At 25.1% G+C, this 19,989-nt stretch overlaps 1 protein-coding gene across 4 annotated transcripts in view; it reads right to left on the bottom strand.

The window, feature by feature from the left end:
* spir (spire type actin nucleation factor) overlaps positions 1-19,989 on the bottom strand; it is a 247,795-nt gene that overhangs the window by 72,195 nt on the left and 155,611 nt on the right. For all 4 annotated transcript variants that reach the window (XM_075297497.1, XM_075297500.1, XM_075297499.1 and 1 more), the window contains exon 7: positions 14,179-14,255. In XM_075297497.1, coding sequence (XP_075153612.1) covers positions 14,179-14,255 — 77 coding nt within the window. The remainder of the gene's footprint in view (positions 1-14,178; positions 14,256-19,989) is intronic.

Here is a 19,989-nt window from a genome sequence, read left to right as displayed (position 1 = left end):
AATACAATTGCCGTTAAATCTGTGTTGCAACATATTAAGTCGCAAAAACACCCAGGAAAATAGGAAAACAAAAACGCAAAGTTAAACGCATCAGTAAATACAGAGATTTAAATGATAAGACTATTGAAACGCGGCGTGGAGAAGTGTGTTAGACCTCTGTGTACCCGTCCGTCCGTCTGTCCATCCGATTGACGTGATTGCTGTTACATGGCAACGCCTTTGCGCATGAGCTCTTCAACATTAGCAGTAGCGATTTAGGAATTGAAAATTCAAATACCCGTTGCAGAAACAAAAAACTGAGGCAGCCTGCCATCTAACCAACAAACCAGAACTGATTTGAAACAAACTGTTTTGTTACGGCTAAGCCATTTCAGCTATTCATTCCAGAAATTGCTGCCTTTATATAGAGTATGCTGTATCAATGTGATTAGGCGAGGAATGATGATGATCATCATGATTGTTAGTGACTACAAAATAGCAATTTCAAATGGTAAATTTGTACAAAATTTCCAACAGATTGTAAAAATTTAGAAAATTGATCAGGATTCTGTGGCCTTCATTTCAGAAGGCAATAAAATTTTGACAAAATTTTCTACAGAAATAAAATTTTAAGAAAACTATAGAAATAAAAATAAATAAAAATTTTCTATAGAAATAAAATTTTAACAAAATTTTCTATAGAAATAAAATTTTGACAAAATTTTCTATAGAAATAAAAATATGAGAAAATTTTCTATACAAATAAAATGTTGACAAAATTTTCTATAAAAATAAAATTTCGGCAAACTTTTCTACAGAAATAAAATTTTGACAAAATTTTCTAGAGAAATGAAATTTTGACAAAATTTCTATACAAATAAAATTTTGACAAAATTTTCTATAGAAATAAAATTTTGACAAAATTGTCTATAGAAATAAAATTTTGACAAAATTGTTTATAGAAATAAAATTTTGACAAAATTTTCTATATTTGACAATAGTTTCTATAGAAACAAATTTTGACAAAATTTTCTATAGAAACAAATTTTGACAAAATTTTCTATAGAAACAAAAGTTTGACTAAATTGCCTATAGAAATAAAAAGTTTAGAAAATTTTCTATAGAAATAAAATTTTGCGAAAATTGTCTATAGAAATTAAAATTTGACAAAATTTTCTATAGAAATAAAATTTTGACAAAATTTTCTATAGAAATAAAATTTTGACAAAATTTTCCAAGGAAAAAAAAATTTGACAAAATGTTCTATAGAAATAAAATTTTGACAAAATTTTCTATAATTTTGACAAAATTTTCTATAGAAATAAAAATTTTAACAAAATTTTCTATAGAAATAAAGTTTTGACAAAATTTTCTATAGAAATAAAGTTTTGACAAAATTTTCTATAGAAATAAAGTTTTGACAAAATTTTCTATAGAAATAAAATTTTGACAAAATTGTTTATAGATATGAAATTTTGATAAAATTTTTTATAGAAATGAAATTTTGACAAAATTTTCTATAGAAATAAAATTTGGAAAAAAAATTCTGTAGAAATAAAATTTTGACAAAATTTTCTATAGAAATAAAATTTTGACAAAATTTTCCAAGGAAAAAAAATTTGACAAAATGTTCTATAGAAATAAAATTTTGACAAAATTGTTTATAGAAATAAAATTTTGACAAAATTTTCTATATTTGACAAAAGTTTCTATAGAAACAAATTTTGACAAAATTTTCTATAGAAACAAATTTTGACAAAATTTTCTATAGAAACAAAAGTTTGACTAAATTGCCTATAGAAATAAAAAGTTTAGAAAATTTTCTATAGAAATAAAATTTTGCGAAAATTGTCTATAGAAATTAAAATTTGACAAAATTTTCTATAGAAATAAAATTTTGACAAAATTTTCTATAGAAATAAAATTTTGACAAAATTTTCTATAGAAATAAAATTTTGACAAAATTTTCCAAGGAAAAAAAAATTTGACAAAATGTTCTATAGAAATAAAATTTTGACAAAATTTTCTATAATTTTGACAAAATTTTCTATAGAAATAAAAATTTTAACAAAATTTTCTATAGAAATAAAGTTTTGACAAAATTTTCTATAGAAATAAAGTTTTGACAAAATTTTCTATAGAAGTAAAATTTTGACAAAATTTTCTATAGAAATAAAATTTTGACAAAATTTTCTATAGAAATAAAATTTTGACAAAATTTTCTATAGAAATAAAATTTTGACATAATTTTCTATAGGAATAAAGTTTTGCCAAAAATTTCTATAGAAATAAAAATTTGAGAAAATTTTCTAAGGAAATAACATTTTGACAAAATGTTCTATAGAAATAAAATTTTGACAAAATTTTCTATAGAAACAAAATTTTGACAAAATTTTCTATAGAAATAAAATTTTGACAAAATTTTCTATAGAAATAAAATTTTGACAAAATTTTCTATAGAAATGAAATTGTGACAAAATTTTCTATAGAAATAAAATTTTGACAAAATTTTTTATAGATATAAAATTTTGACAAGATTTTATATAGAAATGAAATTTTGACAAAATTTTCCATAGAAATATAATTTGGAAAAAAAATTCTGTAGAAATAAAATTTTGACAAAATTTTCTATAGAAATAAAATTTTGACAAAATTTTCTACAGAAATAAAATTTTGACAAAATTGAAATAAAATTTTGAGAAAATTTTCTATAGAAACAAAATTTTTAGAAAATTTTCGATAGAAATAAAAGTTTGAATAAATTGCCTATAGAAATAAAATTTTGACAAAATTTTCTATAGAAAAAAAATTTTGACAAAATTTTCTATAGAAATAAAATTTTGACATAATTTTCTATATGAATAAAATTTTGCGAAAATTTTCTATAGAAATAAAAATTTGAGAAAATAGAAATAAAATTGTGACAAAATTTTGTATGTAAACAAAAATTTTTATAGAAATACAATTTCGGCACAATTTTCTACAGAAGTAATATTTTGAGAACATCTTCTATAGAAATAAAATTTTGACAAAATTTTCTAAAGAAAAAAAATTTTGACAAAATTTTCAATAGAAATAAAATTTTGACAAAATTTTCTATGGAAATAAAATTTTGACAAAATTTTTTATAGAAATGAAATTTTGACACATTTTCTATAGAAATAAAATTTGGAAAAAAATTCTGTAGAAATAAAATTTTGACAAAATTTTCTATAGAAATAAAATTTTAACAAAATTGTTTATAGAAATGACATTTTGACAAAATTTTCTATAGAAATAAAATTTTGACAAAATTGTTTATAGATATGAAATTTTGATAAAATTTTTTATAGAAATGAAATTTTGACAAAATTTTCTATAGAAATAAAATTTGGAAAAAAAATTCTGTAGAAATAAAATTTTGACAAAATTTTCTATAGAAATAAAATTTTGACAAAATTTTCTACAGAAATAAAATTTTGTATAGATATAAAATTTTGACAAAATTTTCTATAGAAATAATATTTTGACAAAATTTTTCATAGAAATAAAATTTTGACAATATTTTCTATAGGAATAAGATTTTGAAATTTCTATATTTGACAAATTTTTTTATATTTGACAAAATTTTCTATATTTGACAAAATTTTCTATAGAAAAAAAAATTGAGAAAATTTCCTATAGAAATAAAAGTTTGACAAAATTTTCTATAGAAATAAAATTTTGACAAAATTTTCTATAGAAATAAAATTTTGACAAAATTTTCTATAGAAATGAAATTTTGACAAAATTTTCTATAGAAATAACATTTTGACAAGATTTTCTATAGAAATAAAATTTTGACAATATTTTCTATAGAAATAAAATTTTGACAAGATTTTCTATAGAAATAAAATTTTGACAATATTTTCTATAGAAATAAAATTTTTACAATATTTTCCATAGAAATAAGATTTTGACAAAATTTTTAGAAATCCTCTTGGTTAACGCTGATTGGTTTCCTCTGCCAAATACTCAATGCTTTGGAAGACTATACAAAACCATTGGTACTGAGTACAATGGAAACCTGTAGTATTTACTCTTCTACTAGCCCATAAAATTAACATAAATCTGTTGACATTTTGCCACCAAACCCATAATTATCTAAAACTTCATTGTTTTTATTTATGGTGCCACAATTATGGTGGCATTTCTGAGGCAAGCCGAATGCTGTTGCATTAATGTCGCAAAACTGGGTTGCCCAGTTTGTCCGTCCGCCACTCTGCCCGTCTGTATTGTTTTTGCTTATGCGTGTGAACGAAATTTTTAAGACAAAGTTTTTGTTTTTCTTTTTTTGCTTTGACTGACTCCTATGCACTTTTTATTTTGTTTCTGGATTATCTTTGAAAATCCCCCACCACAAAGATTTTCAGGGGATATTGCATAAATTTTACGATAAAACTCTATAGAATTATAAGACATGTGAGTATTTGTCACAATGTACTGTTGAAAAAATCATTTTGCTTTTTTGTTTCTTTGATATTTTACGAAAGCCCCTAATGTGAGCATTTCGTAAAATGTGTCATTGTGATTTTAAGCTGAGTGGATGAACGAGTCGAAAAAAATAAATAAAAGCATTTTGTTTGAATGCATTTTGACAAAAACAAAATCAAGAAAACGTTAACTGTCTTCGGGGTAGACAGTATGCCAACAAAAATATCTCATATGCGATGGATTTTGTGACAGGTTGGGTTTTTTTTTTTATTTTCTGAAAAAAAAAAACAGAAATCCGCTTTTTGCCGTACATATGGTGGCCAAGTCGGCGTCTTAAAGCATTGACGGGATTCAGCGTCATTGCGACTCTGGGTGATTATGCGCTTTGTTGCATTTTACATAATTTGCATAAATTACTCAAAATAATAATAAAAAAAACTGAAATGAAAACCTAAATTGTAAACAAATCTCGTTCAAATAAGTATGAAATTGGTTTAAGTATATTTTTGATAAGTGTTACACAATTCAGTGCCCCAAAACAATCGACCGGTTATGATAGGAGCAAGCACGTATATTTAATTTTTGGTTTTTATTTTGGTCTCCTCTAAATGTCCATCTGGTCTGTGGACTGTCTATCAAAAACCATTTCGCGGCACATAGTAGGCCACACGAAAATAATATTCCGTCATTAATGGTAGAGTTGTCATTTCGATAAATAGAGGCTATAGCAATACTGTGGCCAAGAAGTGAATTATTTTTTAAAATTTTTAATCTTTTATCAATTTCACCCCCTTCAACTAAAATAAAAAGAACAAACAGAATTCATCGACCGTAAGGTCAAAATAAATGCCGAATAGTATTGTTGTCTGCCAGGACTGTATAGAACGGCAGTCCACCATATTGTGGCACCGACCATATTTCAGCAGGACTCATCAACATCGCATTCAGCACGATCCCAATTCGATGGATTTTTTACTACTGGGACATTTCAGAGAGTGAGGTTGTCACTAAAAAAAGTCTAAAGTCGGGCGGGGCTGACTATATTATACCCTGCACCACTTTGTAAATCCACATTTTCGATACTATACCAAATCCGTCAAATGTGTTGGGTGCTATATATAAAAGTTTTTGTCCCAAATAAATACATACGTTTAAATCTGACACTATCCGAACAAAATTTATAATCAATAAAATTTTGACAAAATTTTATTTCTATAGAAAACTTTTCTCAAAATTTTATTTCTATAGAAAATGTTCTCACAATTTTATGTCTATGAAAAATTTTGTGATAATTTTATTTCTATTAAAAATTTTGTCAAAATTTTATTTCTAGAGAAAATTTTGTGAAAATTTTATTTCTATATATTTTTTTTTAAATTTTATATCCATAAATTTTTTTTTCTTCAAAATTTTATTTCTATAATTTTTTTTTCAAAATTTTATTTCTATAACATTTTTTTCAAAATGTTATTTCTATATTTTGTAAAATTTAATTTCTGTAAAAATTTTTATTTCTATAAAAAATTTTATTTCTATAGAAAAATTTGCAATTTTTTTTATAGATAATATTGGCAAAATTTTATTTCTATATACAACTGTTTCAAAATTTTATTTGTATAGCAAATTTTCTCAAAATTTTATTTTTATAGAAAATTTTCTCAAAATTTTATGTATATGAAAAATTTTGTGATAATTTTATTTCTATTGAAAATTTTGTCAAAATTTTATTTCTATTGAAAATTTCGTCAAAATTTTATTTCTATAGAAAATTTTGTGAAAATTTTATTTCTATAAATTTTCTTTCAAAATTTTATTTCTATAAAAAATTTTGTCAAAATTTTATCTCTATAGAAAATTTTGTCAAAATTTTATTTCTATAGAAAATTTTGTCAAAATTTTATTTCTGTAAAATATTTTGTCAAAATTTTATTTCTGTAAAATATTTTGTCAAAATTTTATTTCTATAGAAAATTTTGTCAAAATTTTATTTCTATAGAAAAGTTTGTCAAAATTTTATTTCTATAGAAAATTTTGTCAAAATTTTATTTCTGTAAAATATTTTGTCAAAATTTTATTTCTATAGAAAATTTTGTCAAAATTTTATTTCTATAGAAAATTTTGTCAAAATTTTATATCTATGGAAAATTTTGTCAACATTTTATTCCTATAGAAAATGTTGTTAAAATTTTATTTCTATAGAAAATTTTGTCAAAATTTTATTTCTATAGAAAATTTTGTCAAAATTTTATTTCTGTAAAATATTTTGTCAAAATTTTATTTCTGTAAAATATTTTGTCAAAATTTTATTTCTATAGAAAATTTTGTCAAAATTTTATTTCTATAGAAAATTTTGTCAAAATTTTATTTCTATAGAAAATTTTGTCAAAATTTCATTTCTATAGAAAATTTTGTCAAAATTTTATTTCTGTAAAATATTTTGTCAAAATTTTATTTCTATAGAAAATTTTGCCAAAATTTTATTTCTATAGAAAATTTTGTCAAAATTTTATATCTATGGAAAATTTTGTCAACATTTTATTCCTATAGAAAATGTTGTTAAAATTTTATTTCTATAGAAAATTTTGTCAAAATTTTATTTCTATAGAAAATTTTGTCAAAATTTTATTTCCATAAAAAATTTTGTCCAAATTTTAATCCTATAGAAAATTTTGTTAAAATTTTATTCCTATAGAAAATTTTGTCAAAATTTTATTTCTATAGAAAATTTTGTCAAAATTTTATTTCTATAGAAAATTTTGTCAAAATTTTATTCCTATAGAAAATTTTGTTAAAATTTTATTCCTATAGAAAATTTTGTCAAAATTTTATTTCTATAGAAAATTTTGTCAAAATTTTATTTCTATAGAAAATTTTGTCAAAATTTTAATCCTATAGAAAATTTTGTTAAAATTTTATTCCTATAGAAAATTTTGTCAAAATTTTATTTCTATAGAAAATTTTGTCAAAATTTTATTTCTATAGAAAATTTTGTCAAAATTTTATTCCTATAGAAAATTTTGTTAAAATTTTATTCCTATAGAAAATTTTGTCAAAATTTTATTTCTATAGAAAATTTTGTCAAAATTTTATTTCTATAGGCAAGTTATTCAAACTTTTATTTCTATCGAAAATTTTCTCAAAATGTTTCTATAGAAAATTTTGTCAAAATTTTATTTCCTTAGAAAATTTTGTCAAAATTTTATTTCTATAGAAAATTTTGTCAAAATTTTATTTCTATAGGCAATTTATTCAAACTTTTATTTCTATCGAAAATTTTCTCAAAATGTTTCTATAGAAAATTTTGTCAAAATTTTATTTCTATAAAAATTTTTGTCAAAATGTTATTTCTATAAAAAATTTTGTCAAAATTTTAATCCTATAGAAAATTTTGTTAAAATTTTATTCCTATAGAAAATTTTGTCAAAATTTTATTTCTATAGAAAATTTTGTCAAAATTTTATTCCTATAGAAAATTGTCAGAATTTTATTTCTGTAAAACATTTTGTCAAAATTTTATTTCTATAGAAAATTTTGTCAAAATTTTATTTCTATAGAAAATTTTGTCAAAATTTTATTTCTATAGAAAATTTTGTCAAAATTTTATTCCTATAGAAAATTTTGTTAAAATTTTATTCCTATAGAAAATTTTGTCAACATTTTATTTCTATAGAAAATACTGTCAAAATTTTATTCCTATAGAAAATTTTGTCAAAATTTTATTCCTATAGAAAATTTTGTCAAAATGTTATTTCTATAGAAAATATTGTCAAAATTGTATTTCTATAGAAAACTGTTTCAAAATTTTATTTCTATAGAAAATTTTCTCAAAAGTTTATTTCTATAGAAAATTTTGTCAAAATTTTATTTATATAGAAAATTTTTTCAAAAAATTTTTTTTTTCTATAGAAAATTCTTAAAAAAATTTTTTTTTTTCTATAGAAAATTTTTTCCAAATATTATTTCCATAGAAAATTTTGTCAAAATTTTATTTCTATACAAAATTTTTAATTTTTTTTGCTATTGAAAATTTTGTCAAAATTTTATTTCTATAGATAATTTTGTCAAAATTTTATTTCCATAGAAAATTTCGTTAACATTTACTTCTATAGGAAATTTTGTCAAAATTTTATTTCTATTGAAAATTTTGTCAAAATTTTATTTCTATAGAAAATTTTGTCAAAATTTTATTTCTATAGAAAATTTTGTCAAAATTTTATTCCCATAGAAAATTTTGTCAAATTTTTATTCCTATAGAAATATCTGTCAAAATTTTATTTTTATAGAAAATTTTCGAAAAATTTTATTTCTATAGAAAATTTTCTCAAAGTGTTATTACTATGGGAAATTTGAGAAGTGCCTCTTAGCTGGCGTGAAACATTTTGCAAAATCTAGAAAAAAATAAAGAATTCTGCCATTCTAGAAAAAGTCAACACACATAATTATAATAAGTTTGAAGAATTTTTCTGAATCATTAAAGCCAAAGGAAAATTCGCATTCATATTTTAAGGACATGAAATCGTTGGACTCACGAAAACAAACTATTGTTTTTTCAGTGTAGATTCGTTCTCATTCAATGATTGCCTGCAATGATCACTAGGAAAGACCACATAGGTTCAAGGTCATTTGAAAACGATTTTTATTTAATTTAAAACAAGATTTCAGATGTCAAGATTTTAAAATTATCGATATGTCAATCCTTATTAACCGAATGACATCTCTAATCACATGTATGTATTGCTTTCTTAGTGAGCGTCTTGGAATAAATCTTTCGATTTCATTTGTTAGATAATCAAAAAATAAACAAATTGTCACCATCATTATGGTCAACGATCACTCGATATCACAAAACACACACTACATAACTCACTACTCTAACTCACTTTACATATCCTTATTTATTTGCTTTACCAATAGAGTATTTTTTTTTTAAATAAAACGATTCGAAATCATTTAATTTGTTATGGAGAAATGCAATGCAATCATTAAACACCGATCATTTTAGTTACTTTGATAGTGTCCATAATCGAGAAACGGATCAAAGAAATATAAAAATAAGAAAATAAGTGAAAATGTAATTTCCATTTCTATTTTTTTTTAGCTGCAGAGCATGTAAGCAGCATTCGTTATTGCAAATTACATTGGAAGTCATTCAGAAATTTTCCATTCAATGGTATCGGGTACCATGGTTTATGGTGTTAGTTTTATGAAATCGATTATAATTGAAATGACTTGGAATTAAATGCCATATTAGAGTTCAATTTAAATGTGTAGTAGTAGTAAGGTGTAGCTATACACCCGAAGAAAATTTAAGGAAATAAAAATTAAAAAATTTTTACAACTTTCAAGGTTGTTGTTGTAACAGTTTTTTATGATTTCATTCAGTTAAAGAAACTCTGCGACCAGGATCGGGTGTGACCAGAGTGATCTGTGGTGGTGGTGAGTCGAGTAGGTTTTGGTGGATGAGGGTCAGCTACGCTGCTATAAATTACTGATAGGTAGGAATTGAGGCGGATTGCCTGATCTTAGTTCGGCCAAAACTATCCAGACTTGCCGCGGGAGGTCTATTTCCTCTGGTGCTATGGGCGGCGGTTGAGAACTGGATTAGCCTTTTAGCTTCTCATAGCTTCAGCTACATGAATCCTGTTCAGACCTGTCTGGTAGGCTGCCTGGTCTAGAGGCTCTCTTTTGTAACGCTGGATTTCGCTCTCTAGAAGCTGAGTATCAACCCTAACATCCTGGGTGGTGGTTGCCTATCCACAAGATGGTGATTTGGATGATTACTGCGATAGCAACCACAGTTGCCACTCGAGCCAAAAATAATCTACCGAAATTTGGAGAACATTTTACCAAAAACTTCTAAACAAAAAGATCTTGTTTTGCAAACATTAATTTCTATAGAAAATTTTGTCAAAATTTTATTTCTATAGAAAATTTTGTCAAAATTTGTTTTTATAGAAAATTTTGTCAAAATTTTATTGCTATAGAAAAATTTGTCAAAAAAAACCAACAATAACAAAACGAATGAAAGAAAGAAGAGGAAGCACGCTCGAAATAAATTCCAGCCAACTTCACTCAAATCGATGATTTGATGGTGGCAAAGGAAAAGAGAGATATTTGTACGAATTTATTTCGGCATAAGCCGGCTATCAATGTAAAGCCTTTTTCGGAGGGTTCAAGTGTGGTTTATTGTTGGGTTTAATGAACTGCCTGAATTTATTCTGATAATTGGTTGATAGCTTTGCTGCAAGTAGAGGATGCTGATGAGGAATGTGGTAATTCCGAAACGTGCGTCCATCCAACCATCTTGCAGTCTATAGGGCATTGCCCAAATAAATTTGACAAACATTCTTTTCCTCTGTTGGTTAAGCTACTCTTGTAGTTTAGTCAACACAATGGTTTTAAAGCTGAAATAAAAAAAAACAATAAAATTTTATTTCTATAAAAAAAATTTTTTTGTCAAAATTTTATTTCCATAGAAAATTTCCTCAAAATTTTATTTCTATAGAAAATTTTGTCAAGCATTTTTTTTTTCCAAAGAAAATTTCGTCAAAATTTTATTTCTATAGGAAATTTTGTAAAAATTTGTTTCTATAGAATATTTTATCAAAATTTTATTTCTATAGAAAATTTTGTCAAAATTTTATTTCTATAGAAAATTTCGTCAAAATTTTATTTCTATAGAAAATTTTGTCAATTTTTTTATTTCTATAAAAAATTTTATTTCCATAGAAAATTTCGTCAAAATTCTATTTCTATAGAATATTTTATCAAAATTTTATTTCTATAGAAAATTTTGTAAAAATTTTATTTCTATAGAAATTTTCGTCAAAATTTTATTTCTATAGAAAATTTTGTCCAAATTTTATTGGTATAGAAAATTTTGTCAATTATTTTATTTCTATAGAAAATTTTGTCAAAAATTTTATTTCCATAGAAAATTTCGTCAAAATTCTATTTCTATAGAAAATTTTGTCAAAAATTTTATTTCCATAGAAAATTTCGTCAAAATTCTATTTCTATAGAAAATTTTGTCAAAATTGTATTTCTATAGAAAATTTTGTTAAAATTTTATTTCTATAGAAATTTTATCAAAATTTTATTTCTATAGAAAATTTTGTCAAAATTTTATTGCTATAGAAAATTTTGTCAAAATTTTATTTCTATAGATAATTTTATCAAAATTTTATTTCTATAGAAAATTTTGTGAAAATTTTATTTCCATAGAAAATTTCGTCTAAATTTTATTTCTATAGAAAATTTTGTCAAAATGTTATTGCTGTAGAAAATTTTGTCAAAATTTTATTACTACAGAAAATTTAGTCAAATTTTTATTTCTATAGAAATTTTTGTCAAAATTTTATTTCTATGGAAAAGTTTGTCAAAATTTTATTTCTATAGAAAATTTTGTCCAAAATTTTATATATATAGAAAATTTTGTCAAAATTTTATTTCTATAGAAAATTTTGTCAAAATTTTATTTCTATAGAAAATTTTTTCAAAATTTCATTTCTGTAGAAAATTTTGTAAAAATTTTATTTCTATAGAACATTTTGTCAACATATTATTTCTATAGAAAATTTTGTCCAAAATTTTATTTCTATAGAAAATTTTGTCCAAAATTTTATTTCTGTAGAAAATTTTGTCAAAATTTTATTTCTATAGAAAATATTGTAAATTTTTGTCATTTCTATAGAAAATTTTGTCAAAATTTTATTTCTATAGAAAATTTTGTCAAAATTTTATTTCTATAGAAAATTTTTTCAAAATTTTATTTCTATAGAAAATTTAGTGAAAATTTTATTTCTATAGAAAATTTTGTCAACATTTTATTTCTATAGAAAATTTTGTCAAAATTTTATTTCTATAGAAAATTTTGTCATTTGATATAATCGAATGATAGGTAGAGGTTGAATAGTGGCGGAGATATTACCCCATCTTGGGGAACACCTTGAATTTCCACATTCGACTGGCGCCCAACGTTTGGTTCCTGCCGATGTTCTCGATGTCCTCGAATACTAGACCGCATCGAATGCCTTTTATAGCACCGATGACCGTCGTGACACGGCTTACGCTGGTTGAGTACCCTATTTATGCATGCTGAAATGCACTTTATGGTATAAGACGAGCGATGGGACGAGTGGCTCCCCTTTGCGCTCTATCACTCTTGTGATGCTCAATAAACCTCGCGCATATCTTCAGATCAGTCAACCAAGGTTACTGAGATTCCATCATCCCTAGGGAGTGGAAGGGTTCGAGGGGGCCTTTACTGCTGACAACAACTTACTAGTGCATAGATTATATTGCCTCAGATACTCGAACTCTATGTGTTCCCCTTGTGATCGTCGACTATCTTACAAATCTCTAGATTCAGTTCCCTGACTTTAGGATCAACAGGTTTAGCATTCGTGAGGGTTCTTACTGCTGACCAGAACTTATGGTACCTGTGCCAGTGCCTAAGCTACATTGTCTCAGGTACTCATCGACGATCTTGCAAATCTGTATCTCTAGGTTCAGTTCCCTGACTTTAGGATCAGCAGGTTTTTGAAATGGAACATCAAACAATACTGAAATTATATTCATTTCATAACTTCACTCGATAGTTTTCATTTTCAGTATGGGTCATTGGCGATCGATGACGCATGATCTGGGGCATTATTTTTATTTTTCGCTCCCTGTACAAGAAATCGATCTATAGCAAAATCGATTTTTTACATCTTTCAAACCTAAGTTATTGGATTATTTGTTTACATTTTGACTACCCCATCTCAAAGTTATTGTCTATAATAAATAAAATCCTCCTCCTCCCCTTCCATCATTCACAAGACCAAAATTCCAATCCCTTTAGAAAAATGTAAGCCTGTCATAAAACCGTTATAATCATACAGTTAATAAATTATGGATATGATATGCACGACAAATATCAATCAGCAAGTAGTCGTCTTTTTGCCATACGTGTGGTCTCAAAATGAGCCTTAATTCGCCAACAATTTGAAATAAAGCAAAAAAAAAAAAAAAAAAAAAAAAAACAACAAACACTGGCAACAACTCCAAACAAAAGCACGCAATCCAAAAACCTCGGATAGACCTAATAAATTTAGCCCAAGAGCTAATAAATGTAAACTTTTAATGGTAAACATATGGATGTGTTGCCATTCCAATCCTAATAAATTGACATAGGCCAAGTTGAGGAGAGAGACCTCCTTAGTTAACTAACCACCAACCATATACAATAAGCCAATGGCGAAAAAACGGGAGTGCCAAAAATGAATTTGGGAATCATCATCGAATAAACACCACCATGTCCATTTAAACAAGAAAAACAGGGATTCATTTGCGGGTGTAATTCCATAAAGAAAATTCACAAGTTTGAGGATTCGTTGAGAATCGTAATGAAGACAGATAGGAAAAAAAGTACGAGCGGTTAGTTGAATGGGCTGATAATAATGGCAATAAATGAAGGCTGAAGAGATTCCTTTACATTACTGCTCCCGTACATTATTGCCAAGGTATTTTTTTCGTTGGCCATTGTTTATGGGGATTTAAGATAAGATTGATTTATGGATTATTTACAACGTAAGACAAGCGTAGTAACAATATTTTTCAGTTGTATTTTTATTTCTCATATAAATCGATCATTAATAATCGCTTTTTTTATTTTTCGATTTTTTTTTTCGATTTGATGTAATGATTTTTTCCTTTTTTTGTATAGTCCCGCCGCCGCTTACAAATCAAAAAAAATCTACTTACCCAATCATTGAAATCAAATTTGGCCAGCTCCTGCTGTGACGCTTGGGAATCGGCTTTCAAATGTAAATTGTTAGCACCTGCATGATGGTTGGTTGGTTGGTTTGGGGAAGGCAAAAAGAAAATGATTTTAAACAATGTGTTACCATTAACAAATAAATATAATAAAATTATGTTTAAACACCACAATCATTAATCCAAATAAAAATCTATTAAATTACTCTTTATAAATATTTGTGAAAAAAAAAACCAAAATAAATGTAATGACTTGTTAAGCTTTAAATTAGTTATGCTCTTTGCAAATGGTTTGAAAATAATTAAACAAAAATAGTGGGGAGTTTTATCTTTCGTAAAAAAATAAGAAAATTATCAAGATCTGTTAATGGATATCAGACAAATGAATGTCTAATTATTTCAAGATAATATAATTTTTAATTTAAAAATATGTTCATTTAAATTTATCAGGAGGGGATTCAACTAGAGATTCCTTCGAAAAAAGGGGCCACAATGAAAAAATTGTGGTTTATGAAAATTTTTATTAAAATATTACACTAATTGCAACATGATACAAAAATGTTATCTTTTTTTGTTAAATTGAAGAAAATTGATTAAAAATTATATTTTTTCTGTTAGTTAAGAAAATTTCATATTTTGAAGGAAATCTTGGTGTTAAAGTTGGGTATTAGGTTCGAGTTTAGCTGCTAAAATCGAAAATGAATCTGTAAAACCAGAAAAAAATCATAACTTTTTTTGCAAATTTTGTTATAACTTGGTGGGGAACAGGGATGGAAAATGCAATACTTTTTCACGCAGGTCAGCACCGTAGTACCCCCGCGAATGATTTAGTACCTTTTGTGCAGACATTTTTGAGGCGATAGCGGATTTATGGTACAATAGGTTTGACAAAATATTTTGAGAAAGTTTTTAACAAACTCATTTACTAACAGACAAGAACATCTCGATTTTGCAAAAGCCATTGTCAAAAACACGATTTTATTGAATTTAAAGAATGTTTTAGTCGCAAAAAGCATGTGATTATATATTACGCTTCCACACGAATAATTTCTACATAAGACGTTATCGATCGCGTACTAAAATAATGCGAACCATTAAAGTCACGGTCGACATTTGAGACAAAAATAATCTATCAACATTTGGAGAAAAACTTACCAAAAAATATTATTTTGCAAAAATTTAGTTTCGTCAACATTTTATTTCAATAGAAATTTTTGTCAATTTTATTTCGATAGAAAATTTTGTCAAAATTTTATTTCTATAGAAAATAGAAATTTTATTTTTATCGAAAATTTTGTCAAAAATTAATTTTTATAAAAAAATTTGTCAAAATTTTATTTTTATACAAAATTTTGTATCTATAGAAAATTTTGTGAATACTTTATTTCTATAGACAATTTTGTGAATACTTTATTTCTATAGAAAATTTTGTGAATACTTTATTTCTATATTTTTTATACAAAATTTTATTTTTATAGAAAATTTTGTCAAAAGTTTATTTTTATACAAAATTTTATTTTTATAGAAAATTTTGTCAAAAGTTTATTTTTATAGAAAATTTTGTCAAATTCTTATTTTTATAGAAAATTTTGTCAAAATTTTATTTTTATAGAAAATTTTGTCAAAATTTTATTTTTATAGAAAATTTTGTAAAAATTTTGTTTTATAGAAAATTCTGTGAATACTTTATTTTTATAGAAAATTTTGTCAAAAGTTTATTTTTATTGAAAATTTTGTCAAATTTTTTATTTTTATAGAAAATTTTGTCAAAATTTTATTTTTATAGAAAATTTTGTCAAAATTTTATTTTTATAGAAAAATTTGTCACAATTTTATTTTATAGAAAATTTTGTCAAAGTTTTATTTCTATAGAAAATTTTTTAAAAATTTTGATTCTATAGAAAATTTTATTAAAAATTTTGTTTTTATAGGAAATTTTGTCAAAATTTTATTTCTATAGAAAATTTTGTCAAAATTTTATTTCTATAGAAAATTTTTATAAAATTTTGATTCTATAGAAAATTTTGTTTTTATAGAAAATTTTGTGAATACTTCATTTCTATAGAAAATTTTGTCAAAATTTTATTTTTATAAATAATTTTGTAAAAATTTTATTTTTATAGAAAATTTTGTCAAAATTTTATTTTGATAGAATATTTTGTCAAAAGTTTATTTTTATAGAAAATTTTGTGAACATTTTTTTATAGAAAATTTTGTCAAAATTTTATTTTTATAGAAAAATTGTTCAAAATTTTATTTTTATAAAAAATTTTGTCAAAATTTTATTTTTATAAATAATTTTGTAAAAATTTTATTTTTATCGAAAATTTTGTCAAAATTTGGTTTCTATAGAAAATTTTGTGAATACTTTATTTCTATAGAAAATTTTGTCAAAATGTTCTTTCTATAGAAAATTTTGTCAAAATTTTATTTCTATAGAAAATTTTGTCAAAATTTTATTTTTATAGAAAATTTTGTCAAAATTTTATTTTTATAGAAAAATATGTCAAAATTATATTTTTATAGAAAATTTTGTCAAAATTTTATTTCTATAGAAAATTTTGACAAAATTTTATTTCTATAGAAAATTTTGTCAAAATTTTATTTCTGTAGAAAATTTTGTCAAAATTTTATTTCTATAGAAAATTTTGTCAACCTTTTATTTCTATAGAAAATTTTGTCAAAAAAATTTTTTTTTTATCGAAAATTTTGTCAAAATTTTATTTTTATCGAAAATTTTGTCAAAAATTAATTTTTATAGAAAATTTTGTCAAAATTTTATTTTTATAGAAAAATATGTCAAAATTATATTTTTATAGAAAATTTTGTCAAAATTTTATTTCTATAGAAAATTTTGACAAAATTTTATTTCTATAGAAAATTTTGTCAAAATTTTATTTCTGTAGAAAATTTTGTCAAAATTTTATTTCTATAGAAAATTTTGTCAACCTTTTATTTCTATAGAAAATTTTGTCAAAAAAATTTTTTTTTATCGAAAATTTTGTCAAAATTTTATTTTTATCGAAAATTTTGTCAAAAATTAATTTTTATAAAAAAAATTTTTCAAAACTTTATTTTTATACAAAATTTTGTTTCTATAGAAAATTTTGTGAATACTTTATTTCTATTGAAAATTTTGTGAATACTTTATTTCTATAGACAATTTTGTCAAAAGTTTATTTTTATAGAAAATTTTGTGAAAATTTTATTTTTATAGAAAATTTTATGAAAATTTTATTTTTATAGAAAATTTTGTGAAAATTTTATTTTTATAGAAAATTTTGTCAAAATCTTATTTTTATAGAAAAATATGTCAATATTATATTTTTATAGACAATTTTTTAAAAATTTTGATTCTATAGAAAATTTTGTAAAAATTTTGTGAATACTTTATTTATATAGAAAATTTTGTCAAAAGTTTATTTTTATAGAAAATTTTGTCAAAATTTTATTTTTATAGAAAAATTTGTCAAAATTTTATTTTTATAGAAAATTTTGTCAAAATTTTGTTTCTATAGAAAATTTTGTGAATAATTTATTTCTATAGAAAATTTTGTCAAAATTTTATTTTTATAGAAAAATTTGTCAAAATTTTATTTTTAAGAAAATGTTGTCAAAATTTTATTTTTATAAAAAAATTTTGTAAAAATTTGGTTTTTTAGAAAATTTTGTGAATACTTTATTTCTATAAATAATTTTGTAAAAATTTTATTTTTATAAAAAATTTTGTCAACATTTTATTTTTATAAATAATTTTGTAAATATTAATAATTTTGTATTTTTATTAAGTTTTATTTCTATAGAAAATTTTGTGAAAACTATTTCTATAGAATGTTGTCAAAATTTTATTCCTATAGAAAATTTAGAGGTGCTCTTGACAATAATCTTCCATTGTATTTTTTGTTGAAATTAGTGAAAAGTACTTTTTCGCTCAAAAAAATACCTTTTTGGTACTTTCTTACAAATTTTATTTTCCATCCCTACTAGGGAATATATAAAGTAGAGCTTGTGACGCTGCAAGTCAGAGGTCCTCGTTTTTAGCCACAACATAAAATAATAGAAAATATTTAATAATAATGATTTTTGCCGAGGAAAAGTATAAAAGACAGGCAGTGTGTGAGATCTGGGTCATACGATCAACAGCAGCCAAGAAGAACACATCAACGAGGTAAGTGGAGCAACATAAAATCCCTATCCCATAGCTAGAGGTGTTGGACCACTCTAGCCACGTGTTCTCCCTCCTCCTTATCCTTTCCTATCTCACAGCTAGAGGTGTGCAATCACTCTAGTCACGGGTTCCTTTTTTCCTTTGCTATCCCACAGCTAGAGTTGCGCGACCAACTTAGTCACATGTTCCTATTCTTCCTCATCCTTTCCTATCTCACAGCTAGAGGTGTGCGACCACTCTAGTCACGTGTTCCTACATTTCCTATCCCTAAGCTAGAGGAGTGCGACCACTCTAGCCGCGTGTTCTTCCTCCTCTTTATCCTTCCGTATCCCACCGTGGTGCAATGGTTAACATGCCCGCCTTGCATACACAAGGTCGTTGGTTCGATTCCTGCTTCGACCGAACACCAAAAAGTTTTTCAGCGATGAATTATCCCACCTCAGTAATGCTGGTGACATTTCTGAGTGTTTCAAAGCTTTTCTAAGTGGTTTCACTCCAATGTGAAACGCCGTTCGGGCTCGGGTATAAAAAGAAGGTCCCTTGTCATTGAGCTTCTCTAAGTGGTTTCACTGCAATGTGAAACGCCGTTCGGACTCGGGTATAAAAAGGAGGTCCCTTGTCATTGAGCTTAACATAGTATCGTGCAGCACTCAGTGATAAGAGAGAATTTCATCACTCTGGTATCACAATGGACTGAATGGTCTAAGTGAGCCTGAAATATCGGGCTACCACTATACCTAATCTAACCTAACCTACATTCCCTCCTCCTTTTATATCCCATTGCTAGAGGTGTGCGACCACTCTGGTCACGTGTTTCTACATTTCCTTTTCATTTCCTATCCCACAGCCTGAGATGTGCGATCACTTTAGTAACGTGTTCCTAGATTTCCTTCCCCTTTCCTATCCCACATCCAGAGGTGTGCGATCACTCTAGTCGCGTATTCTTACATTCCATTCCCTATCCCGTAGCTAGAGGAGTACGATCCATCTAGCCAATCAACAGCAGCCAAGAAGGACACATCAACGAGGTAATTGGAGCAACATAAAAATTTCATAGTAGCGTGACGAAGTTAACGTAGTAGTCTCCTTACCTATCCCATAGCTAGATTTGTGCGAACACTCCAGCCACATGTTCCTACCTTACCATTACCTATCCCATAGCTACGTGTTCCTACATTCCCTTCTCCTTTCCTACCTGCTAGCTGGAGGTGTGCGACCACTCTAGCCAGGTGTTCCTACATTGCTTTCTCCTTTCCTATCTCACAGCTAGAGGTGTGCGACCACTATAGCTGCGTGTTCTCTCTCCTCCTTATCCTTTCTTATCCCACAGCTAGAGACGTGCGACCACTCTAGTCAGGTGTTATCCCGCCTCCTTTTTTATCCCATAGCTAGAGGTGTGCGATCACTCTAGCAGCGTGTTCTCCCTCATCATTTCCTATCTAGAGGTGTGCGATCACTCTAGTCACGTTATTCTTTTTCTTTTTTTCTAATCCTTTCCTATTTTCTATTGTGCGATCACTCTAGCCGCGTGTTCTCCTTCTTCCTCATCTTTTCTTATCCCACAGTTAGATGTGTACGATCACTCTAATCACCTGTTCCCATTTCCCCCTCATCCATTACGACTCCACAGC

The sequence above is a fragment of the Haematobia irritans genome, chromosome 2 (assembly GCF_050003625.1).
Source record: "Haematobia irritans isolate KBUSLIRL chromosome 2, ASM5000362v1, whole genome shotgun sequence".
Classification (NCBI taxonomy): Eukaryota; Metazoa; Arthropoda; class Insecta; order Diptera; family Muscidae; genus Haematobia; species Haematobia irritans.
This window is presented reverse-complemented; position numbering and strand designations above follow the sequence as displayed.